Source organism: Cygnus olor, chromosome 15, assembly GCF_009769625.2.
Source record: "Cygnus olor isolate bCygOlo1 chromosome 15, bCygOlo1.pri.v2, whole genome shotgun sequence".
Taxonomy (NCBI): domain Eukaryota; kingdom Metazoa; phylum Chordata; class Aves; order Anseriformes; family Anatidae; genus Cygnus; species Cygnus olor.
This window is the reverse complement of record NC_049183.1, coordinates 5,943,646-5,961,172: the sequence shown is the minus strand read 5'-3', so window position 1 is coordinate 5,961,172 and position 17,527 is coordinate 5,943,646. Positions and strand designations below refer to the sequence as shown.

General features: G+C 42.9%; 1 protein-coding gene across 7 annotated transcripts in view; it reads right to left on the bottom strand.

Moving 5' to 3' along the window:
* The window catches only part of CLUAP1 (clusterin associated protein 1), a 75,121-nt gene that overhangs the window by 8,164 nt on the left and 49,430 nt on the right, over positions 1 to 17,527 (bottom strand). For all 7 annotated transcript variants that reach the window (XM_040574615.1, XM_040574614.1, XM_040574620.1 and 4 more), the window contains 2 exons: positions 16,827 to 16,899; positions 6,497 to 6,604 (listed from right to left, as the gene is read on the bottom strand). In XM_040574615.1, the coding sequence (XP_040430549.1) occupies positions 6,497 to 6,604; positions 16,827 to 16,899 (181 nt within the window). The remainder of the gene's footprint in view (positions 1 to 6,496; positions 6,605 to 16,826; positions 16,900 to 17,527) is intronic.

Here is a 17,527-nt window from a genome sequence, read left to right as displayed (position 1 = left end):
AACGTTCATGGAGAATCATACCAGGTTGGCAGAGTCCTCCGAAGTGCTTTGAGAGCAGGTGCATTCGTGAAATTGTTCTCCTCAACTTCACACCTTATCAAACAGTGGGAGAAGTTGACTCCTGCCCATGCACGGCCAAATGCCTTTCTGCAAGACCCATTCTTCATGCCTCAGCCTTCTCGCTCTGCTACCACCACAGGACATGCAAAATCCAGACCCACTTTCACAGACTTTGGATCAAGGCCTGTTTGCAAACACATGCAACGAGAGGCCTGCAAACGCCTGGCTTTGTGAAGAGCTGTCAGGAAGAGAGCAGCCTGACCAGGTCAGAAGGGAGTTTTGTTTCTGTTGCTGTGTATCTCTTGTTAACTGCCAAAGAATCAGATGGGGATTTTTCAGAGGAGCTCTGGGGTTACAGACAAGAATCATGAACCTCCAACAGAAGGGAAAAGTAGAGTTCGATGCCCAGCAGAGCTGGTGTCAAGGCTGCTGTTCACCCCGACTCACCTTTCTGTGGGATATATATATAGATATATATATGTGTGTGTGTGTGCGTGCACACGCGTGTATCTCCTTTCAGTGCAAGCATCAAACTCTATTTTCTACTCTGAAATTGTGAGATGTAGAATGCCTGCAAGCCTCACTGAGTATTTGAACTGCAGATTCCTGGTACCTTTGAGAGCTGTTGGGACATCGGAGGGACACTGACAGTTTCTTGAGTCTGTGGCTGAAGTCTGCACGTGCAACAGACCCTTGGCAAATCCTTCTTAGTGACACTTTAGTTACCAAGCGTGGCATGACTCTGAACAAGACATTTTCTTCTGTTCATTTATTTCTTTCCAACAATACAAGCTCCAGTGCCTCTGACTGCAGCAGCAGGGAGATCCTGACTGCTACTTCTGAACACTGGGGGGAATGACTGGGGAACAGTAAAGCGGGAGACCACATCCTACACTAAGCTGCATGCCAGTAAGAGGCAGCTGTCCCTATGGAAGAAGCTGAGAGATCAGGAATAGACTCACACAACATCTGAATGATGTCTAGACAACTGCAGCAGGCTTCAGCATGTTTTTCCTATCAAAACTCATTTTCACAAAAGCAAAGAATGCAACATTTTGAGAAAACCTGTGTTTGTAAAGATACATGCACTTGTATGTTTCTTGGTCTTGGACTTACAAACGTAATTTCTTTTAGGAACCAGAGAAAAGTGAAGACATAGATTAATTATTTAACATACATTTTTAAAAATCAGATGTGTGACATCCACAGGAACTCAATGTGAACAAGACATCGAACAAGGAACAGGCAGCTGTTGCACATTCATAATTGAATCCCTCAATTCCCCCTTATACTGATGGCATGCCTATGGTTTCCAGGCACCGAGGAGGTTAGAGGGAAGTAAAGCATTCTAGAAATTCAGTAGCAGAAGCCTGACCACGGTCATGAGCTGGGGAGAGAATTGCCACAAGAGGAGTCTGACCATTTCCTTATGTGAGAACAGATAAGGATTTTCTTGGTTTTCAGCTTGTGTGCTGTAAGGAGGGATTAGGAAACAGGACTGTGCAGGCCTGGGAGGATTTCTTGCTGCTCTGTCAAAGCTCCCATTCTCCCTAAAGGACTGAAAACGTGAGGGCTAATTCACCCACTGGAGCCTTGCCCCCAGCATGCAGGGTATCCTCAGCCCTTGCCCCATGCCTGCTAGCCGGCTCCTACTTAATTATCGCCAACAAAAGCTTAAGAAGAAAAGTAGGACAGGGAGGCTAAACATCACTATCATCTCAAAACACTGAATATCTGCCACAAAAGCATCATTGGCATGCTTTAGGCATGCTGCTCTGTGCACAGTGCCTCCCTGAGGTTCATCTGTACGGGACCAGGGATCCCCACATGCCCGACTGCAGCACAGGAACAGCTGGCAATGGCAAGCCAGCCCGTGTCCACGGGGACCTGGGGCCACGCTCCCTGCCTGTCCCCAAGCTCATCTCTGGTTTGATTGCTGTACATTTGGTTCCACTTCCTTCAGTAAGATATAGCTGGCTTTCTTAACAAAACCCCTCTGTTCTCATCTGTTGTCCTTGCTATGTTAAGCTGCAGGTTTTCACAGGCTAACGTTTTATCTCTTCACTGGCAAGTAGTCTTGCTAACCTGGCTGCCAGGACTTCATTACCACATTGATCCTCTTGGGCAGTTCTGGAAAGGTAAGAGGCTCCAAGAGAGCTGTTCTCACTGTTTCACCGTGGACTGATTGTTTAGAAAGTAATATTCAGCATTTGATAAAGCTGTCTTACAATAAAGACCAAATGGAGCTGAAGTTGTTATTGTCTCGACAGCAGAATAGTCTCCATAGTCCTAACAGGACAAAAATGCCCCTCAACGCCAACATCACAAAAGGAAACATAAGGAGATAGAACAACTGGTTAACTGTTTTTTGGGAGCTGAAAGATCCTGGCAGTGGGGAATAGAGGATGATTTACTATATGGGCACAGTCCCATTGTTTTGCAAGCACTAATCATTTCTGTTTCATTCAGTAGCATTTCCACTGCCTACCTTGTTCCACGCACAGCGTGTGCCAGTCTGCCATGGCTCGCACAGTCAGCCAGTGCAGCCTCTGGGAAGAGGAGAGATCCTGAATTTGCTCATGATTCCACAATGCATTTCAGAACTCTGGATGAATGAGTCTGAAAAGATGGATCTGCACATGTAACCACAGCATCACTTCAAAGTCTGCCACTTTTGGTAGCATGGGTAATAAAAAACCACTTTAGTTCAAGGGGAGACCGGACAGGTTCTTAGAATAAAACACCTACCAAGGGTTAGACCAAGTATGTGGAAACCAAACCAGCTCAGGAAACCCTGATGGAGCTTGAACCAGTTTGAGAATGGGAGAGAACCTCATGGAGGTTTTTGCAGCCATCCCCAGGCATGTTCTTTCAGGCAGTTCTGGAAACAGAAGACCAAGCTACATGGACCTTATGCCAGACCTGGCATGGTAACTTCTACCTTCCCAGGATGAAGCTTTGCATATTTCTCCCCAACATCTATACCATCTGCACGTGAACAACCATGCTGCTGCAAAACACTGGTCTATGGCCTGATTCAGGGAAGAGGTTTGTCTGCATTGCAGAGGGCTAAGACCTTGCAACACTGCAAGAATTTCTTTTTCTTTGGCTCTCTGACAAAACAGAGTCTTATTTCAAACATCAACACTAACTCACAGTTTGACCTCAGGAAAGTTCAAGCATTTGCTATTTTATTTGTGTAACAGCCTCACTTATCTATTCCCAGGCAGAACAAAAGTGGATGTGAATTTTTATTTACGCTTACAATGTTCAAACTAAAAGATTCAGATGATAAATAAATGTATTCTTTCACTTATAAAAGCAAATGATTAGTGACACGTGAATTTATTACAATAAGCCACATCAAGGAGAAGGCTTGCCTTCAACTGTGTTGACAAAGCTGGCTATAGGGTCACAAAGCCAACAAGCCAGCATCTGCCAGTTTGGTGATCATCCTTCTAGACATTCATTCTCACCCCCGTGCCTGTTCTCTCCTTGTACAGAAGCACCTCCTGGCTTCCTAAAGCTGGGTTTGCTGTATCAGTGAATCAGAGTGTAAATATATTGAACTCGATGGAGATACAGGCTCCATAGCCCATTTTAACCTCCTTCTTAGCACACCTATTCCTCTTTTCACATGGGGAATAAGGATTTGATTTTCTCTCTGTACCACAGGAGTTGGCAGTCTGTCATGTCTCCCTTAGCCAACACTCTTTTATGCTCCATGGGTGACTAAATCCTATACCTTCAAGTCTTTTAACTGGCTAAAAGAACAAAACCAGGAGCAATATTGTCAAAGCTGCATTTAGTTTGAATTTTACTGCATTTAGACAGACCTGCTGAAACGACTCGAGAGAGAAAGTGTGTTGATTTTCCTCATTTATACCAAGTGGCCCAATAACAGTGATTATCTCTCCCTATGAATCTTGCCTCTCTAATGGCAAAACACACTAGAATATCTGCCCACCTATTACAGAGGGAGGAAGTCTTCTCTTACAATACTAATAACACGGAAATTAGAGATGTAAAACTGAATCACAGCAACTGCAGGAACTAACCGCAGTGGACTACTTCTCCTTAGCAGAACAAATATGGCTCAGAAGCATCACTTTGTAAGAAGACAATACTTCAAAAGAAAGCAATGGGAATCTCTTGAATTGAGCCAAGGAAAAAAAAGTGGTAATTAATAAAAATGTTCTTATTATACTGTCTTAATTATTACGTACATTTTAAATGCAAACTACCCATGCTGAAGTACACGTATAGATTCTCTCTACATTTAAGGATGAATGGCCAGTGAGTGCTCAAGCTCAATCTGCTAACGAAGCTGAAGAACCTGACATTAATCTCAGGTCCTGACATTGTCTCCAGCACTTCAGTTTGCCAGGCTCACGCAGTCAAACACAACCTCACCACTGATGTGACCAAAGGGGCCAATTAACACAAAAAAGAGGCAGACTGAGCTTGTCCTCGAGGCTAGAGCTGCTCCTCACTAAGTATGCACTCTGGATCAGGCTGGACCTCCTGAAGGAAAGCCTGGCTGGTGTCTTGACATAGTCCAAGCTTTTTTTTTTTCCTATGTTCTGTACTGATAAGGAATCAGCAGGCCTGAGAGAGCTCATTTTACACCAGAGGCAGAGATATAGCAAGGCTGAGTTTCCTAAACAAAACATTTTGAAGCAACGCCAGCAGTACGCAGAGCCTGCTGTTAATCTCACAGTGTAGATACAGCTAGAGCAACTAGGTGATTTGCCCAGGACGATGAGGAGTAACCTCAGCAAGGCAGAAAAGTAAGCTGATAATTCTTCCCTTAGAAGCCTAAGGATGTTTGTATCCATCTCTGCCAGCAGAGATTGCATGGGAGCACAGTAGGACTGAAGTGCTGTGACTTACAATAGGAGAATACAGCCTCACCCCTCGATGAACCATGGAAAAGGCATCTCAGGATCCATTTAAACATACAAGGAGTTGGTTCAGTAGTTCTGTTCATAGCAAGTGAGAGGCAAAAAGAGGACAGAGAGCTAAGGGAGACTTCCAAATTACAGACACACTGAGTAAAGATTGGTATGGCCACTGGGTAGTCGGCAAACCACAATCAGAACATGCAAAGCCAGAGGATAATCGTGTGTCAGAAGTAGTTTACTAAAGACTAGGATGAGACCTACAAGAGCAAAGAAGCCATCTAAGCAGGAAGGCAGAGGAAATATCTCAGGGATTTCAACTGCTTTCATTAGGTTGGACAAGTTAAGGCTGAGTCTCCAGTAAGTGTAATTAGCGATAAAGTTCATCCTAGAAAAAATCTACTTGCAACAAAATCTACAGCTTTTATTATAAAACTTCTTCCTCCTGAAGCTGATGTTAAGAGCTGACTCTAACTGCAGCCAGGACCCATACTGCTGGGTTATGATGCCTGCTGAGAAAGGGCATCACAGACAGGTACAGTCAGCTCTAAAGCTCTAAAAACTGAGTACAAACTTTTATTTGAGAAACTGCACTGTAAAAATTGTTAGTGAATATTAGGGTATCTGGCACTTTCAAGACTTTCAACTTTTCAAACTTTTCAAGAGTTTTCGACTTTATGAAAAGTTGAGGAAATGGGGATAAAAACGCTTGAATCTTTTTGACTTGAGAACTTGAGCTTCTTGCTCTAGTCTCCATTAGAAAGGGGAGAGCAGAACTCTGCTCAGAAAGAAAACACATTTGCAGTCTATACAAGTAACACGTTCCAGCAGAAGTAGTGGCACATGATATTATCCACACTGGCACTTCATCCAGAGCCCAGAGAGGCTTTTGCTGATGGACAGAATCACTCACAGCTGACAAGAACGCCAGTGAGAAATAACCCGACTTTCTGGTTTCATTTTGCTTGACTGTAAACTGAGCAGAACATTTTTTTTTCCACCTAAGTAGAACACAGATCCTCAGACTGCTCCTGACCCGGAATCTATAGGAATCAGCAGCCAGGGGCTGAAGTTCCACTCTGCATCAACTGTGCTAGAAGCTGGGGGTCCTCCCCTGAATGAAGTAACTCAGATGCGTCACACCCTTGACTGTGTCAGTGCAGGAGGCTTTACAGACTCGCTAAAGGTCCCATTTTGAAGACGACCCTACAGGAGATAATGTCTACACCTAAAGGGAAATAAATGCCTTGCAATGAGAGATCATATTACTTTTCTAAGGCTTTGCACAAGGCTACTTCTGAATCTGCAAAACAATACTAAGAAAGGATTTTTCTCACTTTTTTTTTCTTCAGTAAATCCTCCTTAATTCGCTCCCCTGAAAGCACTGTATTTTCTCCATAAGACACTGTCCTCTTACAGCTCGCGTGAATGGAGCAGTGCCAATGTCCTTGAACAGGGTCTTTTACATTTAAGGTTACTCAGATGCTTTTAGCATGTCCTTTTGAATAAAAGCAACTCAGGAAAGCTGAAGGTACCTTGCACTAGAGCCTCCGTGGCCGTGCGCTGCTTCATGATCTGCCCCTCTTCCACTTCACTATCAGAGCCTTCATCCTCTTGAATGTCTGCATCGGAATCATCATTATCTGGTTAAAACAAAAGCAGAAGATAAACATCACTAAAAACAAAGTGCAACAGCCCATAATAGCAGTTAGACGGAAGAGATGCTAGCGCTCTCTACCTTTGTTCAAGTCCAAGATTAATTCCAAATGTGTTGGAAACAGGGCACTGTCTCTGCTGACAGGTACAGGGGAATAGCCAGTTTCCACAGCCTCACTAAGGAAGGCATCTTTCCACACGTAAGTGCCAAAGAAGTTGAGATGAGCAGAGTGTACAATATAAAAAATTGTCCTGAGACCATCCTCAGGTCATACCGTAAAGGCAATGTCCTGAATACACTCCCTGGGTATGAACCGTATGTCCAGTCAGAAGGTGCTATTTCTGAAACTGATTTCAAAATAAATATCTTTTAACAGCTTTTGGAAAGTGTGGGCTTATTAATACATCTTACTCTTTTACTCTGCTGTAAGTAATATCAAAAAAAAGTCCCCTTAGACTCTTTGCCTTTCATTTAGTCATAGGTTAGAAAAAGCACAATGAGACATCTCCAGATAAATGAAAGTTGTTAGAGCTAAACCCAAGCTGTCCAGAAAAACAGGACTAGGAAGAGAGCCCAGAGTTCCCAAGATGCAGGAACTTCAAATGTTTTCATAACCTGCCTTTGTTTTCTTCCTCCCACCCAAACTAAAGCTGAATCCCTGACAGCAATCCCCCAGTCACCAAACTGGAATAAACCTAAAGGATCTGTCTTTCAGAGGTTTGAAAGGATGACAAAAACCTTCGAACACATCGAAGCACCTGCAGTGGAAAAGAGGGCAGGCTGTTCTCCAAGTCAGCCATATCAGTCCCATCTGAGTCCAACCTCAAGTTTCACGTGCAAGACCAACCAAACTGATTCTCCTCTGAGCCTCTTCAGAAGCAGTCCAGCTGGGTGCAGGTGTGCGTGGGAAGTTTGGAAGAGGCTCTGCTCCATTTAAGTCTCCTTCTACCCATGAGCTTTTTTCCTCTCTGTGCATGTAAGACTACTTGTTCAAGCTCCTTGGCTCACAAAGACCAAGCTCTGCCTTCCAGCTTCTGCCCACTCGTGATTGTTTAATTCCCTCCCCAGCTGAGCCTTCAGCTCCTGGCATCTTACAAACTCCTGTGCTTTATGTAGAGATGAGCCCCCCTACAACAGCTGATCCAACAACTCAGGGCTGATGTTCCACCAAGAAGCGCTGCTGCATGGTGGCCGGTCTGCAGGAGCTTAAGGAATCACCGGTGCTACACCAAACCCCACGGGACTGCGAGCTGAACACTTGGCACAGCAGCAAGAGTTGTCTGTTATTTGCAGAAAGCAGGCAATTCTTTCCCAGGTACACTTAATTACACACGTCTGAGGTGAAAATGGAAATAACTACTTTAATTATGATTAGTAATGAGCTGACACGTCTTTGCAATATTTAATTATCAGACAATATACGATATATTAGACTTTTTTTCCATAATCTTTTTCATTGCAATATTAAGTTAATGACAAAACAGCAAGGGATATATTTGATACCCTGGTAAGATTATGAGGCTCCAAGAGCATTAGCTGTAATGTCTGTTTGTGTTACACCTTCTTCCTCGGCAAGTGATGGAATCACTTACTGCTGTGGGAGCTGAAGACTGTTTCTGTTTACCGATATTCAGGAAAGCCAGGTTTTGTTCAGGCAAACTCCTCTGGAAGACCCATGCGTAGCCTAAATGAAGGATTCAGATTCGTGCTCTGCATGTTGAAGAGTGAGACCACCTCATCTGCAAGGGGTCTCACTGCTACTACTGAAATGCTCTTTTTTCATTTTGGACTTCTTTTTTGCCCCTTCTTTGAGCAACAATTCCTCTCTTGCAGATTTTGTCATGTGCTCCTCCTGTTCTGCAGCACCACCAGCCAGAGCAGAGGATGCTGCTGAGGGCCCTCATGAGTGCTCTACCAGACCAGTTCAGTATCTTCCCCATTAGCACCTTCTCCTTCTCACTGTCCTGAGCATGAGCTGACAGCTGAGGCCTGGACTAATGGATCCGGTGCTCTCCGGTGGCAACCCAAAGTGACAAACCCAGTTAACACCACTTTGGGGACAGGACTTAGAGCCTTCACCCCTGCAGAGGCACAGCGATGCGATTCCGCTCGGGGTGGGGGCACTGCTGTAACACACAGGGCTTCAATTTTACATTTCACTTTTCTGGAAACCATTTTTTAAACCATTTGTAGCAACAGACTCTCAGATACAACACGTAAAACATACTTCCCTTCAGACAGAACAGTGGTAAGATGACAAGAAGGACAGAAATGAACCTGCCATCATCCCTCTGCTGGCTGTAGAGGTGCTCTCTCTCCCCTAACCAGCCGTGCTGATGGCTTAATGCTCTCCTGAACCACGCGAACCCTGCTGCTGCCTGCAGCACGCTCCTGGGCTCTCCAGCCATTTCTGACCCATTTCAACTTGCAAAAAAGGAAGACCAGCTCATCATGTAATTCCCCACGGTATCTTTCTGCTGGAATTGGGACTGGCAGTAAGATCCCACAGTGAACAGTGCCTTGGGATAGAATTGATACCTACTGTGGAGAGAGAATCCATGGCTGGAGGGCCTCAAGCTGCTGCTTTAGGAAAGGAAATGGTTTAAACACAGCTTTTTTCTCTCCCAACCTCTTCTTTCACTCAGTTGCTCTGCTCCTCCTAATGCCCTCTTTCTCACACTGTTACTTTTATCCCTCTCCCCCACTGACCCAGATGTTTTACCTCTCACCTGCCAGTGATGGAGGTGCTCAGCCCATGCGTGGACGCCACAGAGAGCCACCGGCCCCCCCCAAAAAGCACACCTGGTGCCTCAGCTCCACCTCTCCTCTTTCAAAGTGTGCTCTAACAGTCAAGCCAACATCAGCTGAAAACCTAGCTTTTATTTACACCTTTAAAAATCCTGGATTACTTTTCAGTAAAAATGAAGAGAAAAACTCATCAGGTGAGTTACCGGCATGCAAACACAGTGCGCCATTCTTCCAGCTGAGATGGGACCTTGAAACAAAGCTTGTTATGGATTTTGGCAAGAGTCTGGACTTTCTTTGAACAGCCTGTCTGGAACTGTGCTGCACAGACCCCAATGTGAAGTTTCACCAGGCTGCTACAGCAAGCACATGCTGAAGGAACAGGAAGGCTGGAGCTGAAATGCAAATTCAGCAACAACCTGTGCCTCTGAGTCTCCTGCCCACCGCCTGGACAGACACCGAGCACCCTTTTCACTTGCAAAAAAATAACTGCGTTGCTCTAACCCAGCATTCTGTGAGGGGTGGCTCAGTGGCTCCTAGCACCGAGCTCTTCAGCCCGAGTTATCGCCCACAGGGCACAACTGTGCAGGGCCAAAATGCCAAGGACACAGAGCAGAGCATGTTGCTAAAAAATTATTTAGGCATGGTGAAAACAAGCTGAGTACAGGTTTTATGGAAGGATGAAATGGCAAACTAGTCTAATGTTGTGTGATCTGACCTACCTAGAGCATTACAGGACTCCTCCACCCTTTATTTCTCATTGTACACGCTCAGGGTGTCTAGTTTCTAGAAAAACATTCTGGATACTCAAAAAAAAAAGGTGACAATTCAGAATGTTTCACTTAACACACAGAAAGAAATCACTTGTTGTCGTAGGAGAGGTGACAACCACTAACTGTGTAATACAAACAATAGACATTACAGCACAACAGAAATGACAATACCTCTATTCTGAGCACACAAGGAGAGTTTTTTATGGAGAAAGTGTGGATTTCTCTTAGTATCAATATAAAGCAATGAGAATAATAAAGTATACTACTTCAAATTCCCGCATACTCGTACATGAAGTACAGAACACATTCTAATGTAGCTGGATTATGAGATTTGCATGGCTTTACATGAAGATTATTTAACTTTTAACAATAAACTGCAACTCAGCAATCTACGTGCCCAAATTTAGACTAATGCTGGCAGCTTACTGAAGCTTAAGGCTGGTATTTTAACAGGCTCCTGTATTTTTACTATGAAAAGGTAATCAAGAGAAACGCTCCATAAACTGCATTTGGCCCACTTCCTCACTGCTGGGATTTACTCTACTGCACAGAGAATATTGGCAAAATATCAGATCACCTGAGAGAGAATATACTGGGATTTTAAACTCTTGCCTTACATTTCAGTATTTCCATTTCATAAAGGTGGGCTTCAGTCAACTAAATTAGTTTCAATTAAACTAGTCCAGCCACAGAAAGTACATCCTGGTTATAGCTGAGAAACAGTGCTCTCAGAAGGTGTGTCATTTGTTCCAACACACACCTGTTTCCAGAAAAAAAAGCAAGAGCAGATACCTGGACTGATAGTACTATAACTAAATGATTAAATTTGGGGTAATTTGCAAAGCTTGAAGGAAAAACAGCATGATTTAATAACGTACCAGTGATTTCATTACAGATTTGTTAGTTTGCATAAATATTCAAGTAAATGTATCCAACTGTAAAATAAGAAGGTACTGGGGTGAAGATAATGAGCACAAAGGGCATAGTTTATTGATAAGAATGAATAAATTTAGAATTAGATGTAAGTGTTGCTTCGCATGTTCAATTTCTTAATAAAAATCACTGCTTTGAAAACAGACCCTGGCTGCATGATTACTGTATTCAGCAAGACGCTGATTTTGGTGAAAAATGTCATGAGAAAACCAAGTGGGTAACCAACAGCCACTTGAGCCAAAATAAAATCCACTTGATAAATAGCATTAAATTTTAGAACAGGAAAAAAAAAATAGGAGCGGATTAGGATTTTAACGTTACCAAGGGAGGAAAAATGTTCAGCTCCCACTTGAAAGGCTCAGTTCTACTAAAGCCATACTCATGTCTCACCAAACTCAGAGAAAGCAGTCAGATGTACCAGCCTGAACACTGACGTATTTGCAGCTCTGCAAATTTGAATGGAAAGAAATGCTTTCATGTATGCATTTCAGTAGGGAATATCCCGTGTCCTTAGCACAAAACTGAGACCCTTTGTGTCATCTCAGAAAGAGTCATTTTGGTCTAAGAACTCCCGAGCAAGGCCCGAACACCTATGGTCCTACTGACCTCAGCAGAAAGCACAGATGTTCAGACCTAACGCAGGAAAACTGAGCAAAACTTGCCCACAAACACCAAGCAGGTGTTGCAGTTAGGTCTAAGTGCACTTTCTCACCTCTCACCTTTTGTCCTTTTAAAATGGTCTATCGCTGCACCATCCGATCTCATGTCTTAAACAGTACAGACAACTAACCACTGCCCAGGGAACCTATAGGTCTCCGTCACTTGAAATCGTGAAGAATAGTTCTCCATTCAAACTGGGATTCGCAGCCTTGGCACAGGAACGAGTAGCTATTTGGCCCATTTTACAGAGGGGTCATGTTCAGCCACCATAACAAGTTTCTAATGATCTCAGAGGCCAAGAATCCATCGTAGTACTATTATATTAGAACGTGAATTTGCAATTATTTAATGAGCAAAACACCAAGACAATTGTGGACAAATTCCAAGCGTCTCTTACAAGACGGATGGTCTTAGCATGCTACTGGTGGGGGTGCTGAGCATTAGCAATACCATCCAGGCACCCGTGGGGACTACCCAGCAACTCCCTGCTACACTTCAAATGTGACAATTACTGCCACTGGGCTTTTTGTTTATCACCTGTCAGATGTCAGAGCATCAGTTCTGGAGTGGGAAAGATACAAGAGATTCAGTACATCACCAACCTGCAACAACGCCACGTGATTTGCTACCCAGAGCACAGCAGCTATTTGCTCTGTTTAACTGAGCAAGACGCTAGATCTGGGCACATCTTGCTTGCCTGTCAAAAAAAGAGTTAGCTCCGCACGTAGAACTGGCCAAAAAAACGCTTTGGTTGTGTACTGGGCAGAATTCAAGCTGTACAGGAGCATCGGTCAATCCTGCTGCTACTGCTGGGACATGAGGTTTGCTGAACACCACCAGAGAGCTGCACATCTCAGCGTGCTGCATGGCACGGGCGCTTCTTCCTTCTACAGACCAAGCAAGAGCAGCCAGGGCTGGGCTGGCTGACTGGAGCAGCAAGCCAGAGAGTGGCACCTGCACTGAAAAATGCAATTTTACAGCAAATATTTTTGCAAACTGAAATCGAATGCTAGGCATAGATTTGGCCAAAAGAAATATAGGAAACAGTTTGAAACCTTCTAAGGGTTTATTTTTATATATTGAAAATATATCTTTTTCTTAAAAAATATGTATATATATTCTGCTTTTAAATTCACAAAAAGAAAGAACGTGTATAAATGAAATAGGCTGATTAGTCTGAAAAAATGTATTTTAGCTTAGAAAAAAATTCACTAGTTACTTTTTTGCTCAGCAAACACATTTTTTTTTTTTCAACAATGGGAGATGCTGAAAAAATATCCTGAATTTCTACTGTGGTCAGTGACCCTCCTAGTCCTCTCCTCTCGCACCAAACCATTATCAGAGCAACTCTTCACGTATCTACACCTGACAACAGTTCTATCAACAGTTTTCACAGTGCTCATCCAGCAGTGTCGAATATAATATTTTAAGATGCACTGTTCCATTACCCACAACTACAGCAAGCCCTGAGTTTCAGGCAATTGGCATTTGTTACTTTGCACCAGCCCTGGATGTGCTACAAAGGCAGCACGCTGTGAAAAAACACCCTACATCGTATATTGGTTTCTCTAACAGCATCTTATGTGAAATTAGGATTACAAAAATACCAGCAATTTACTTATCACTCTTCACACACAAAAACCATTTCTGTAGTGCTGCAAGTACTTAACTGCACATATTGTCATCATGCAAATACTGCTGAAAGCCCGATCTGTATCTAGAGTTCAACGTCTTTACATAATTTAAGAACAGTTTTTACCACATAACTTAGTGTTAACTTTTTTTTTTTAAGTGCAGTGGTTTTATGAAGATGTTTGTGAGAAATGAAAGATGATTTGTGATGTACACTAGAAAAAAAAAAGAAAAAAGAACCAGGCTATTTCTGAATTGCACTAAATGTTGTTGCAAATTTTGTGTATGCATCCTGACATATCCATTGCCTTTTGCCTTTCTGTGTTCTTAACAGACCTGCACAATTCAACCTATGTTTTACAGCCATTCTTCATAATAAATATCATTTAGGTTTCTTCACTATTAGTTCAGCCTGAAAGGAAACCAAGAGCTGTCCAGAATTCCTGCAACTTCTGCTGCAGAGAAATTAACTGTTAATTTGCAGCCCTTCTTACCAAATTAGCAGTGGATAAGGTCAAAGGATTCAGACAATAAAAGAACTGCATCGATTACAAAGGTATGCAAAGGTGAGAGTGCTTACAGGGGCAGAATGAGTGCTGACTTTTATCAGTTAGTGGTAACACATTTATCACCTGATTCCAGCCTATGCTGTTCCAAGAGCCTCATTAAGTGCTTTGCAGCTCTCAGGGGCAAAGTGTAATGAGATTTAGAGCACCTTCCTTTTCCCTCGCAGGAGGCACTGGCCCCGAGCTGCCTCTGTGCAGGCAGACCACAAATCTGTCCCAAGGGAGCTCACGGGAAGGTTCAGCCTTAGGAGACAGGGACCCAGGCCAGGCTGCCTGCCTCTGACCGGGGCTGCAGGGGAACGAAGCTCAGACGTATTTGTTGCCCTAACGGCCCAGACAGCAAGGTCCTGAGGTTTTTTGGCAAGCTGAAGATGGAAAACAACTTCATGATAAAAGCACTTGGACTGTGTGTGTGCGTGTGTGTGTGTATTACTTAAAAATGCAAGTGGAATAAACAAGTGATTTTTTTCTCTTAAAACCTGCTTCAGAAAAATCTTTCTAATGGGGAAGAAAAGCCTTTCTTTAATCTTCCTTGTGCCTGTCTCACTAAAAGGCAGGTCCTGTCTTTGAAGGAGGATACAGCATGCAGAACCTCAGCACATCGGTAAAATACGGTCTAAGTGCTCGTGACCGTTAGGTTTTACACCAGTTCCCCACAATCCACATGATGCTTGCAGTAGCTGTTGATAAAATCACGGAGTGCCAGGCCAAGGCTGCAGGGCTCTTGGGAACCCTCGACTGCCGAAGCTCCATCCCTTACCGTCCTTTCTATTTCTAGTGTGAATTTCACTAATAACCTCTTTGGGGCAGGCAAAGCTGTTCAGTGATGCTGCACCGATTCTGCTGCTGCTTCTGTTTCCTCTTGTGCAAGATATATCCTTGACTTGCGACTAGGATCCTAGGGTTAACTTCACCCCTAACAGGGCACTACGAGATACCAACTTCTTCCTTCTCTCCTCCAAGTAAATTTCTTTGTTTTGAATTGTATAAAAGGCATCTTGTAACTAATAGTGAGAGGAGAAAGCAGGGTCTGGTCTAAAAGGAAAGCACAACTTGGTACCTGATCATTTCGCGTTAGCAAACTGTGATCTCAGCCAGTTTTACAGCATTCAATAAATTAACCTCACAGCACCCAGTAACAAAGCTGTGTTCCGTGCTCACGACTGAGGAAACAGCCTCCAAGAGCCAAATTTATTGCCTCAGTTACATCCCTGCAGCTCCACAGACTTCAACACCACGTTCAGGTAAGGGCAGACTGTAGCTTAGAAAGATGACTTGATTTGCCAAGGTTATGGGACAATCAATAAATAAGCCAGCACTGAAAACCAGGCTCCTGTTGCTCCTATCACTAGAACAAACACTAATTTTGTCAATTTGGAATAAAGACATATTATGACAATATTTTTTGAGGTCAGTAAAAGTCCTAATTATGTGTTCTTAGGTGGAAGTTAGATCGCTCACTAACAGGCAAGGTTTGTATTATTTGAGAGATGCAAAATGACTGAACAATTTTCTGAGTGAAAGTCCACTGGCAAGGAAAAAAAAAAAAATCAGGAAAATTTCATGTTACACTTCACGTTGCTAATTATTGATGATAAATGTTCTTCCCTCTTGAACTTATTTACTCTGGAAACCTATTGAAACCAAACTTAATCATCCTGGAAACTATCACATAGCAGGACCTGGACTTTTTCACTCAAGAAAATCCTTGAAATAGTTCCACATTCTTGCAATTTACTTTACAAATCCTATGTTTCAGATAAAACTTCACTTTTTACTGCATTGACATAAGGAGATGAGAGATCAAAGATGGGCAGAGATGAATGAATTTCCTCTTTCATGAGATTGTTCAGAAAACTTCTGCCAGCAAACAAACTGTGAAGCATAACTTTTATGTCCTTACCCAATTTTAGCTTTCACGAACTCTCCCTTTGATCCTGAGAGTTAACCCTCCTCTTGTTTTTTTTCACTACCATATAAAAATGCACATATTGCAATATTCAATTCACATGGGCAACTAATGAGGAAGTTCTGCTGACGCTTGACTCAAAAGAAGCAAAATCTGGTTTGTTAGCTTTCTGCAAAATCTCAAGGGGTTATTGTTCCTTTCTGTTCTTCAGCTAGAATTCTAATTAATTAAAAGTTTAGAAAAAAAGATAATCCCCAAATTTTAATTGCATTCACATTTTGCAGGTACACTAAATCAAGGAAACCCAAGAAGGCAAACATGGACCACACTTTGATGATTAGTGATATTAACGAGGATTTCCAACAGAGGTTTTTTCATCAGTGAATGTTACAATCTGACAGATACATCACAAAGATTTAGTCCAAACACATAGCCACCTCCACGGCACGCAACGTGGCAGACTAACTGTTGAGGACAAAAATGATCCTCCAGTTTTGCAAGGCAAACCAGCACCCGCGCAACATAAGGCAGCCAGGTAGTCCCACGAACCAATGAGACTACTCACCAGCACACAAGCATTTTCCCAGGTAGAATCCTCTAACCAAGCTTGTTAGCGAACCAACTTTTCATCATCAATCCCACTGTGCTGGGACAACTGCTTCATCTGCAGCTAGCCTGAAGGGGCTTGGATGCCAGTAAAATGAAGCCTCCCTCTGCCCACTGCAGCTGCACAGCATGTTTAGTGAGCAACTGTTTTTGCCTCTCAGCACTACAGGTAAAATTTACAAGGTAAAGGAGCATTTCACAGAGTTTAGGTTCTCCATTTCATTGGTGTTCTTTTCAAGTTATCATCATCCCACTTTTTCTAATATCATCTGTTGACTCAGTTGTCTATCCCATGTCCCTGTGGCTTGTAAGCGCACATTTATACAAGTAGCAGCCAGCGCTTCATTTTTCTGCCAATACAACTAGTTTAGAAATCCCACTTACTTCCACTCTTAAGCAGGTGTTGTTCCTCTTCCTTCAGCCTGTTCTGCATAAGACGCAGCATGTTTGCTGCTTCCTGTAACAGGTGAAAACAAACGAATCAGAAAAGCTGCCACATTGCCCAGTCAAGTAGCTAATTGGATGGCTCTATAACAGTTAAGAGCACTCAAAAGCAGAATGAAAAAGGAAAATTTCACCACGGGAAATACTTCATGAAAAAAAAAAAAAGGTCTTAATTGAAGCTTGGGAACTCCTACTTACTTTGCCCATTAGGTCAGGATATAAAGCATATACCCACGTAAAACAGTGGGCTGAAAATCAACCATACATTCCTGCCAGCTGAAACTTCACTTATTGCAGTGAAAATGAGTTCACTTGTTTTCATCCCACAGAACATTACTGCCATTACAGAACAGAAGGGACTTTCTTTGGAAAGTGGTTTTTGGTTGTTGTTTTTTTTTTTTTTTTTTTTTTTTTTTCCCCAACCAATACTTCTTTAACCACCAGAAGTGGTTTGTGAAATGACTGCAGCTTTATAATACATAAATCAAACCAGGACAAATTCACAAATTTCCATGCATGCAAACAAAATGGGAAGAGAAAGCCCACACAATGAGCTGGACAAGTACAACCATATACTATACAATACTAGTATACTATGCTATTGTATAGTACTACTGATAGTATTTGGGTGCAAAGGAGAA